Here is an 11,908-nt window from a genome sequence, read left to right as displayed (position 1 = left end):
ACGGTAAAAACGCTTCCCAAACGCCTGTCTGCCGCTTGCTAACAAGGCTAGTGTGAACGTAGCCTGAGGGATGTGTCCAGGATGGGAGGTATATTTGTCCCAGGTTCATGCTTTACACTGACTGTTTCTCCTTTGGTGCTGTGTAGTGAAGCTGTCTGGCTCACTGATGATCTAATGAGCTCAGCTGTAGCAGGTTAAGGGCTCTGAGTTCTATAAAACTCCCAGGCTGCTTAGGAAAGATGCTCCAACCTGAAACCAGTTTGCTATGCAGGACAGACTGGGGAGCAACCAAACAATACTGCGGTGAGAGTAAATCTGTGTGATTTTGGACTTGGAGACGCTGTGTGTGTCTGAGCAGCAGTAGGCTGTATCAAGACAGGTAGATAGGGACCTGTGTTTGCAGTTAGATGCCCAGTGCAACAAGGCTTTATTTTCTGCTTGTATTTTTTTTTTTTGCTGTTTTGGATATATGCACCTTGTGTTCACCAGTCTTGTAAATAAAGCACAACTTTCTTCACCAAGATCCTGCTGTTGTGCTGAGCCTCTTTTACTGTGCTCTGATTCTCCAGGGGGTCAAGCAAAACCTGCTACTTGGTTAGTCCCTCACAATAAATATATATATATATAGTATATTTATTATTTTAGTAAATCTACCCCAGTGGGTGTAGTATGAGCAAGTGACATGTCCTCCTTATGGAAGGATCAGGGGTCTATTAGACCCCTAATTTCTCCCCAGTCCTCTACTGCAGCTAATCAGCCACAACAGCCAGGGAATGACAGCTCTGAACCCTGCGGTGACAAAATGCTCTCCTGGGTTATTTTATCACAGAAAAATTCAGGAAACATATGTTCTGCAAGTTCCTCCTGCTTTGTATCCTGACAGAGTTTATGATGGTTCCTGGCTACCTGAAGGAATGGGAAAGCTTGGAAACAAGAGAATGGAAAGGGTAGGTGGATTTACCAAGCTGCAGTCTCCAAGTTAAATCGTTTTTTACTGCATGTTAAGAATGTGTAAATACATTAAAGTTTATAGTCTGGGCACAGGTGCAGTTTAAAGACAAGCTTTCCATTTTGCAAAAGAACAGTTACATTGGTAAAGAAACAACCTGCAAAACAAATTATCACAAATAAAATATTTTATTGTGAATAACTTTTACTGGTTCCCACCTGTGTTAAGAAAAGAAACACACACACTGAAAAATACACACAAAATCAATACAGTGAAAACCGTGGCAAACAGCAAAGCTGTACACACACAGTTATTGACAATACATGCATTTGTAACATATTTCTAGCCCTGAGTAGATTTTCTTGTCTGCGAACACAAGTGCTCTGAGTTGTGCTATGTATCTGTTAATATTTTATAAACATTCTTCAGATTGCTCTATCAAAGAATTTCTGTGCAGTTTCTGGAGTGACAATGTCTATTTTATTCTTTTTCTTTTCTAAAAAAGTCATGGCTTAAAAATCAATTTCATTGAAGTCATCTGAATATCCAGATGATTGTAGCGTCCCAGAATCTTCTGAATCTGTAATAATAAAAGTTAATAATTATCACATTTGCACTTGCTTCTGGATACTAAAAACCCTAAATTTAGCTGGTCCAAAACTATGTTTGCATTTAAAACTACTTCTTCAGTAGATGGGTTGACTTGGGAACAATCAACTTGTACAGTGACGGTTCGAATCTTGGATGGTTCAGCAGGGGTTCGAACCATCTATGGCCAGCTTTAGGGCTCTGTCCTCACATAAGGAAAAACAGTGAACCAATCTGCATTAATTACATCACAATTATGCGGTCAACCAAAGGCAGTAATAAGAAAATAATTTTTGTCTGCAACCCTTTACTCATTAAGAATCTAAAATATACGTGGGAAACATAGGAACTCCTATTGCAGGGGATGCCTCTAGTTTGACTTCAAGCTCTGCAGACCCTGCATTCATTACCACCACCTGAGCAATCTTAAGTCAAATTAACCACTTGCCCTCCAGAAGATTTACCCCCTTTCCTAACCAGGCCATTTTTTGTCAGACAGCGCTGCATTATTTTAACTGACAATTGCACGGTCATGCAGCGCTGTACATAAATGAAATTAATGTAATTTTGTTCCCACAGATAGAGCTTTCTTTTGGTGGTATTTGATCACCTCTGCATTTTGTTGGTTTTTTTTAGCTATAAACAAAAAAAAGACCTTTTTGAAAGTCCAATTTTGGAAAAAAAAAACAACATGTTTGACTTTTTGCTATAAAACATATCCAATAAAACTTTTTTAAAAATCTAATTTCTTCATAAATTTAGACCAAAATATATTCTTCTACATATCTTTGCTAAAAAAAAAATCCAAATAAGTGTATATTAATTGGTTTACATGAAAGATATAGCATCTACAAATGCTGGTATATATACTGGAATTTTGTTTTTTATTTTTACTAGTAATGGCGGCAATCAGCGACTTATAAATGGACTGCGATGGGCATTTTGACACTGGGAAGGAACTGATTAACTGCTACTGAAATCTCCAGTGACACTAATACAGTGATCAGTGCTAATAAAAAGCATTGACACTGTACTAATGGCACTGGGCAGGAAGGGGTTAACATCTGGGGTGATCAAAGGGTTAACTGTGTGCTGTGTGTGTTTTACTATGTGTGCTGTGTTGACGTCCCCAACAGCCACTAGCGGCACAGGTAGGGTGGCACACGTGTCCCCTACACAGAAATGCAAATAACATATACAAGATTTTGCGCAGCCATGCCGTCCTGTTGCAGTACTTCTGCTATAGGGTGGAGGGCAAGTGGTTAAAAGAGGAAACATTCCCTGGAATTCATAAACACTGCCAGACAGGTTTTGCAAAAGTGTCTCTCGTGCATTCTAAAAGTGGTGAAAATGTGCCAAATTCATGTACTTGTCTGAATTTGTACTTGAATTTGGCTTATCCTACGTTATTTTTAGAATACACTCAAGACACTTTTGCAAAATCGGTCTGAGGCAGTTTTTCTCTTTGCTAAAAGAGAGTTGGTCTTAATTAGCTCAACTTTTACATTTGGCACATTGAATGGGACACAATGTAAAAGTACCACATTTTGGAACTACTTGAATTTCATGCATAAGTCGCTTTCAGAACCAAAAGTGTCGCAATTGCTGCATGAATTTGGTGCAATATGATAACGAGGAATTAACGCCAGAAAAGTGTCACAGCAGCTTTATTGAATTCCCCCCTTTATCTTTATCCCTTTAGTCCTAAAGGGGTTTATTTACTAAAGCTGGAGAGTATAGGATCATCAGGGGTGGACTGACCATTCGGGAACTCGGGCACTGCCTGAGGGCCCGGGGTCAGTAGGGGGCCCCATGAGATGCCCCTGGTACCTTTCATAGGTTTTTTTGGGTGTGGTTTGAGTGTGGGCATGGACACAGGGGCCCCACTATCCCCTATTGCCCAGGGGCCCCATGAGTTGTCAGTCCGCCCCTGAGGATCATATTCTCTTCTGCATAGATACCTATCAGCTTTCAGGTTTTATTCCCAAAGCTTAATTGAACAAACTGAGGTTAGAAGCTCATTGGTTTTTGTGCAAAAGAGAGCCTGATTTTGCACTCTCCAGCTTTAGTAAATAAACCCCCAAAAAACTTAGAAAGCATCTTATAAAAATAGAACTACTCCTGCAGCACATACCTCTCATTTGACTTCTAGCTCTATGCTAACGTTTAGGCTAGGTTCACATCTGTGCGGGTGGTGCCGCTGCGGATCCACATGAACATCCGTGCAGCCGCACCACCCACACAGAGAAATGCGAACCCGCAGGCGGGTGCCATTAGTTCTAATGGCATGCCGCCCGCACTGGAAAACGCAACTGTACTGGGAACCAATGTTCACGAGCGGGCTGCGTTTTCAGAAGAAGTGCAGGGACTTCTCTGCATTGCACGGGGCACGGGAGTCCATTCAATCGAATGGGCTCTTGTGTCTGCGCAAACGCGGACCGCACGGCCGCCTATATGTGAACCAGGGCTTAGAGAAGACAGTAAAACCAATTGCATGAGCCTGAAATGTTAAGAATATGTCCAGTTTGCCATATATCAAAAATGTGACATTTGGCTTTTTTTTTTGCAGTTTTAGAAAATTCTACCAACTGAAAATTGAAATGGAAAGGTGTTTTTTTTTCAATAGCATTAACTAACAAGATGCATAATGTATCAATTAAACAGTATATCTAAAATGTTTATAGAAAAAAGGTGACATTTTCTTATACCACCTCTCCCTTCCTTCTTCTACTCCTAATATTTACTTTTTTTTTATATCCTCCACATTTAGTTTTATCTTTTGCTGTTCTTCTGTTTGTAACATCATATTATGCTGGTGTTTGATATTAGATTTATTTTCACATACAGTATTTTTTTTTTCTTACAGGATTACATTTTAGTTTTATTCCACTGTACAAAATTAAAGAAACACTAATGCAAATAAGGTAAGAACCTGTTGGGTGAATTTACTTAAGAAAAATAGACTGTACACTTTGCAAGTGCAGTTGCAGTCTGCAAGGGCATATTCTCTAGTGCTTCCTAAATGAGGGGAAGCTCTGCTTACTTCTATCATCCATTCACGTGCAAGCAAAATTGCTGTTTCTTTCCATTTTCCTTGCATGTGATTGGGTATTCTTTGCAAAGTGAAGCTTAATCTTGTTTACGAAGTTCTAGAGCAATTGCACTTGTAATGTGCACAGTTCATTTGCCTTTAGTAAATCAACCCCATGTCGTTTAATATTAATTAAAGTGGAGACCCATGCTGAAACGTTACCATAAACTTATGTTAACAATTTTGCTTTGGTGAATCAGCACACAGTAATAGAAGGGCCGTAACTCTTTTCTTTATTGTAATCTCTGCTAAAGGTAATGATCAGAATGATTAACGCTTTCTTTTTGACACCTTGCAAGCATATGCCTAGACTTCTGGTTATGATAACCACACAGGGAGAAGCTTGCAGAAACATTTTTCAAGAAAAGGTCAATATATGATTTGTTCCAGCACTCTTTGTATTTACATCCCAGTGAGAGTGTTAAACACATTATAAACCTTCCTACCTGTACCTTGTATTTTTCATCTGTGTAGCACCCTCTTACTTAGCTAGGGGGAGCTCTAGTCCTAATTGTTAGTTAGAGGCTGAGCAGTAGGCTGGTGTAATAGTCAGAGGGGTCAAATTGTGGTCAGGGGTTGAGAGGCTCTGCAGACCAGCTCTCTGAAACCTCCCCCTGCTTTGGAACTTTGGAGAAAGATCTAGAAGCAGTGGGTGGAAGTAAGGAATGGCTGATCTGTACTTTTGAGGCATCCTGGCCAATTCTTAACAGGAGGCTTGGCATGGGGCCAGGACAGACCTTAAAAGTGAGAGCCTGCTCAGTGGCAGGAGAGTTCGGGTGGAAGATGAGGAAGTGAGGCTGGAGAGCAGGAGACTGTGTGGGGGCCCAGATAGAGAGGGGCTCACCCACAGGTAGAGGATCCTGGAGGGAGGAAAGGTCAGGACCTCACTGGCCCCCACAGCAAGGACCACCTGTGCAGCAGGGAAGGAGCGGCCCAGCTAGAAGGCCTGGTAGCAGCCACCGGCCCACCAGCAGTACAGGAGAAGGACTGAGTGAGTAAACCTGCACCCCCTGGGCCAATAAGGGGAAAGAGGCACTCTGGTGGAAAACTGGATTACCTTTTTACACAGGACTGTTCACACTGCAGTGGCAGGCACTGGATCCCCTACCCAGGGATTAACCAAGTACAGCTGGATAAGGAAAGAATTCATCTAGGGTTTGTGGTGGTACTACAGGAGATGCTGGCTAGCTCTCTAGAAGGGACTTTTGCTGTAAAGACTTGTACATAGTTTCTAAGGAGTTTGTTCTCCGTTACCAATCCAAGTTCAATAATCCCCTAAAAAATCTTAAAAACAAAGCTCAAGGAGTGGTTACTGTCTCCTGATGCAAGTCTGAGTGAAGGAAATGCGTGTTGCCTGGCTGTGCAGGACTACAGGAGGATCCAAACTTCAAAGGGGGTAGTGCTACATCTGCATAAGATGTGCATTGATCATGTAGTGCCATAGTGTAATTTGTTAGCCTGTACACACAGCCTATAGTGAAGTAAATCTTTACATTCCAATCCCAGAAGTTTGTTTGTGTTCAGTCATGAGGAATGACAAATTGCAATCCAGAAGTTAATACATGACCTCTGTCTGTACTCTACAACCTAGCGCACACATACCGAAACTCGGCCGGTTCAGTAGGAACCGGGAAAATTATGGTACGTGTGTACCGCTCTCTGTCAGTCTAATGATCGACTTTTATCAAGCAGTCATACTGTCAAAACCAGCACTCGATCAGGGCATGCAGCCAATGGCTGTGTATTCCGACGGGGGGGGGGGGGGGGACCCGTGATTTCCTGCTTTTAGAATACAATAGAACAGAGGGAGAGATCCCTGTATCCACATTGCGTGTGTTGATGCGGGGATCTGTCAATTTGTTTCATTCAACCCGCTGGTTGAAGGAAAAAAGAACTATATATGTATACCCAGCTTAAGAACTGCCACTTCCTGTGACAAAATTATATATCTCACAATCCCTGGTTCTCTCAGTCTGGGACTGGTGCAGGTGAAGTACATTAGATCTGACACAGCCACAAACAGGCAGAGCATTCACAGAGAGATCAATGTTCTGGACGAATTGTGTTTTCATCACCTTAATGCTTTGTGATGCAGCATGGAAAAAAATTACAAAGCACTGACTGGATGATTGGGAACAGGAAGTTGTCCAGGCCCTTTAGCAAATAGGGACAGGCTAGGTGAATGAATACATGGATATAGGGGAATCAATTAGCCATGACACTACTGCAGCTGCAACATGTGAGCCCATCACCACAAGTTAAAAAAAACATTTGAAAATGTACGATGCCTTAGCCATTATATTCACAATAAACGATGTGTCCAGTTTGATGTAGAATTTGGCATAAAGTTGATATTTCTGATGGTATGGAAGAGTTACAGCTGTCCCTAATGATAAAATTTGTTAAACTGCAATAAATAAATAAATATATTAAATACAATCAATGGAAAAATACTACACAAGTGACAAGAATATTTCAATATAACAAACATAGCCATATACCTCAAACAATGTCTATTTTTCTTTTCAGAAAATCATGTTATTGAGGGTATTTCTCTATGTTTAGTTTGTTATACCTTTACAGCTAAACATTACCTTTTATTACCTGTATTGTGAACATGTCCTTTTGTGAAACTGAATCCCTTTATATGTCTGGACATTTTATTTTACTGTAATTCAGTAGAAGGTTACAGATTATACTTTATAAGCTACACTAACAAAAGAAAGGCATTAATACAACACAATAGAAATAGATATACTGTACTCCATAATAGATATACTGTATGTATACACCATGGGTTACCTTTGCAAGATCCATTCTGAAACATGATATCGTCAACTGCAATATCACTTCTTATAGAAATACCACGTATGGCTTCAAATACTATCTGTTCAAAATAAAAAGTAGAACATTCATTCAATGGGTATTTATCATCTATTCTCCAAGAACGAAGCGTGTAATAAAGATTTGGCTGTTTCCAATGGATATTTCTAATTTTTAAATACAACTGATTGCCTATACCAACAGAGTTTAATATTACAGGTATATTACATAGGATCCTAATCAAGTGTCATAAAAACATTTTAGTGCAATGATCATTACTATTGGGTGCATTTACACCTGTGAATGCACCCTGCTGGTGCTGAGGGGGGGTCCCCAAGATTAGCTCAGAGTAGGCAGCCCAATTAAAAGCAATGGGAGGCTGCCGACTCTCACAGTTAATCATACCCACTCACATGTAATCTCTCAAGCAGCAATCACATACATGTGATCTGCCCTTTACGCAGCCAGTCTGCATCCAGGGCAGATCACCCACATGTGATTGCTGCAAATTAAAATAACTGTAACATTTGTGTTTACTGAAGTAGTTGAATAAAATACATGCACTTAAACTACCCTGCTGCTGCTAACACTGCTGAGTGTTTCGAGTAGCAATGTCCCACCTAACCACTGTTGTTCCTCTTGCTGACCCTATGAAACTTTTGGGGCCTATAGTGATGTAGGAGTTGGTGGGAGAACACCAGGGGCAGACTGACAACTCATGGGGCCCCCGGGCAATAGGGGATCATGGGTCCCCTGTGTTCTGGCCCAAACTCAAAAAATCCTATGAAAAAGGTATCAGGGGCATCTCATGGGGCCCCCTACTGACCCTGGGCCCAATGGTCAGTCCGCCCCTGGAGAACACACACTTCTAGGAGTTTCAAACTCTTGGGGCGATTCATACTGCCCACTGAGCTTTTGTAAAGTGCAGCTAATCTGCATTTTTCATGCTTTCCGACAGACTTCTAAGAGATCCTGCGGTGTCAGAAAGCACACCAAAACTCCTGCATTCTACATCTTTGTTGCACTTTCTGAAACTGTGGGACATCACAGAAGTCTATGGGAAAGTGCAGCTAACCTGCACAAAACCTGCCGGTTAGCTGTGCTTTACCCAAAGCGTATCAGGACCTCACTGGAGCAGTGTGAAGCAGCCTTTGGTCTTCCATAATATCAAGTGGCACTTTCCATTGACCTCTCAGACCATACAGCTGCAGAATCAATGGTCATGTTTAGCTTCAAAACAGGGATGCTTTAGGCTTAGTACACTTGCTTCCTGGTTGTTGACATGATGAGACTACAGAAATGTAATGTGGGGTGCCAGGTCATGTATTGTATTAAATCACTGTTATATAGAACACTTGTTCAAAATGCTTAAACACGTCATATAAATCTTGAACTCCAGGCAAATAGCTAAATACACAGATAAAATACAAATCTGGGAGCTGTTTTACCTGCCAAAGGATTTTCATTTCTGCCTATCTAGTCCTGACAGTTACACAGCTCTGGAACATAACACAGGCCTTTCTGTTAGGGGTAAGAGACCTGATTTCCTCTGCAGCAGTTAGGTAACAGTTTGCAATGATGAAAAAATGTATCTTCTATTCTATCTGTCTGGACTTCATTAAAATAGGCTGGCGAAAGTTGGAATCTCAGTAGCGTTTGGATTAGAGCAGTAAAGTTTAAAAGTACAGATGTCCTTTTTAAAAAGGAGGGGAACATGCTATCTGAACCTAGTTCGTCTAAAGAAACATCAAGGCAGAAAATGTTCTTCCATTCTATCTTCTGTTCTTATAAATATAATCTGAGAAAGCAGAATTCACACAGATGATATCAGTCATTGTCTTTTATTAGTTAAATTACAGTACACTGATACATTCCTATTATGTGCATACTGGGGGGGATTTGCTAAAATTGCATTGTGCAGAATCTGGTGCAGCTCTTCATGAAAACCAATCAGCTCAACCTATGTTTTATTGTCAAAACTAAATTTAATAAGCTGAAGCTAGAAGTTGATTGGCTACCATGCGCAGTTGCACCAGATTCTGTGCGCTCAAGTTTTTGAAAATCTCATCCATTGTGTCTCTCTAAAATTAAATTCTTTTTTACTGTTCAACTTTTATGCAACTGTTGTGTTGTAATGTGTTATGCAATTGTTTTAAACTTACCCTGTGTTGCCTGTTGCTTTCATATTCTATCTGTGCTCTCAACCAACTAATACTTTGTTCACCTCTCCTGGTCCACAGAAGAGTATCTTTATATCTGCCAAATTCTTCTCTCACGTATACATTAAGAAGTCCAGTGCCAGCACCGTACATATGGTAAAAGAAAGTTAAGCACTGTTTTCCATGGATGGCTCGAAGTGGCCTAGAGATAAGTCTTGCTTTCTGTCCATAAACCATGTTGGTGGCTTCAATGTACATGTAATATCCTTAGATGAACAAAATTACAAAAACATTTTAATCATTAAATTCAGTAATTATTCCAAAGTGTTATTCAATTTTAAAAAAGCTATATTTCATCATTTTATAGATATAATTTAGAAACAAAAAATTACTAAAAAATGTTTTTCAGAAATGAGAATATAAGATTTGAGACTGTACATTTACTGTCATGTTACAATAGATGTGCATACATACAGTTATACTGTGCTTAAACATAAATGAGATCTGTTGTGAGTTGTGGTAATGTGCGGCATTTTAAAGTGGTTCTAAATCTAAACCATTTTTTACCCTAATGAATTCCCTGCATTAAAGGTAAAAAATGCCCCCTAGCAGTCTCAGCCCCCTACCCCTAAACACTTACCTGAGTCCACTATCAATCCAGAGCTGTGGCCGGCTTCAGCTCTTCTCTCCCTCTGCCTGCTCTCACAGGCTACGCTGGAGGGGGGATGGGAGAATGGGTGTGGCCAAGCCACACTGTGTGTGTCTATAGCCTGGCTCGGGAGCATGCACACATGGGTGCCCCCATAGCATGCAGCTTTCTCTGGGAGCACTCAGAAGAGAGGAAGACCATATAGTGCTGGAAGGGGACCACCAAAGAAGAGATAAGGGACTGCTCTGTGCAATATCTTTGTACAGTGCAGCTAAGTATAACAACTTTATTATTTGAAATAAAAAAATTAGCCTTTAGAATCGCTTTAAGTTTATTAGAAAAATAGAGTTTGCAGTTCATTGTGTGTTTTTGCAAGAGCTTTTGATGACTTTACCATGTGAATGTATATGTGGATATTTTGAATAAAATGAGTTGCTTGCAGTCTTCACTTTATGACTTACATGATACCTATACTGGGGATATTGGTGACCACTAAGAGAGTCCTTTGGATGCAAGCTCTGATACATCTGTAACATTTATTTGTATACTCCATTTGCTTGCAGGGTCTAATTATTAGATACCCAAAGGGGGTGTGTTGGTAACAATGATGTTTTTCTAAGTGGTGAAAAGTGTGATTCTCCAGTGACACACAGAAGAAATTGGATGTTGTTTATCACATGAAGATTGGATGGCATATTATTGTGTTTGGATAATTGCACATATTGTCTATTTACATTTTTTGGGTTGATGAATTTCTATGTATGTGAAGTATATCATATATATGTGGCACCTATATATTTTTGCATATTAATTGTTTCGCACAGATCTGTCCCTAATTGACACTAGGATTTACATAGAATTTTGATAAAGGGAGAGTGGTATTGATTTGAGCGCTTCACTTTTTTTTATTCACTCTAAGTTTATTGTATCACTTTCTCATGCAAAAGTGAACCTATAGTTAAAATCTACAGTTTAGCTATTTACCAGGGATTGAGGAAGCATAGTTTAATATGACAAATCAATCAGTAAAAAATTTGATTGGGCAATGGAACCCAGCATTTTAATATATTGTTGTGAATGGGGTGCATGGGTACACTGTGGTGCATGAGAACCTTTTTGTGAAACATATGTAAAGGTGAACTTATCTTCTAACAATCTGAACGTTTTCCTTTCATTTCTCAATATACTGTATGTGTTCACTAAATATTAACATACTGAGAACTTGTGGACATTTAGGACCTATTCACACTTTTCCTGAAGTAAAACACATGAATTTCATTGCATGAACATGGATTTCAAAGCCTGTGTAGCTGGGTAACATCTATGCACTGCAGTCTAGTGTGTATTTAAAGTGAAAATATAAGGTCCTAGTTACCACAAACACTACAATATCATCACATAATTTGCAAACTTTCAATAGCCAAAAATTGTAATGTTTTACTTCTGAATACCTCCATTTCTGTACACAAAGAAAGTCACTTGCACTCAGAAAAGATAAGGTCAGCGTGTACTGCTAAATGTAGTCACAATAGACATTAGTAATGCTCCACCTTATCTCAGCACTAGTCTTTTTGACATGCACTATAAAGACCTCTCAAACAACAGCAAAACCAACCCAATGTGCATATGACCTTAAAGTGGAACTTTAG

General features: G+C 39.9%; 1 protein-coding gene across 1 annotated transcript in view; it reads right to left on the bottom strand.

The window, feature by feature from the left end:
• Window positions 1-1,118: 1,118 nt before the first annotated feature.
• The window catches only part of MAMDC2 (MAM domain containing 2), a 138,388-nt gene continuing 127,598 nt past the window's right edge, over window positions 1,119-11,908 (bottom strand). The window contains exons 12-14 of the mRNA XM_089691059.1: window positions 9,614-9,876; window positions 7,431-7,515; window positions 1,119-1,529 (exon numbers count right to left, since the gene is read on the bottom strand). Coding sequence (XP_089547185.1) covers window positions 1,462-1,529; window positions 7,431-7,515; window positions 9,614-9,876 — 416 coding nt within the window. The 3' untranslated portion in view covers window positions 1,119-1,461. The remainder of the gene's footprint in view (window positions 1,530-7,430; window positions 7,516-9,613; window positions 9,877-11,908) is intronic.

The sequence above is a fragment of the Staurois parvus genome, unplaced genomic scaffold (assembly GCF_062004578.1).
Source record: "Staurois parvus isolate SC_StPar_1 unplaced genomic scaffold, SC_StPar_1.0 ptg000549l, whole genome shotgun sequence".
Taxonomy (NCBI): domain Eukaryota; kingdom Metazoa; phylum Chordata; class Amphibia; order Anura; family Ranidae; genus Staurois; species Staurois parvus.
Note: the sequence above shows the minus strand (reverse complement) of the source record. Positions and strands in the feature narration are given on the sequence as shown.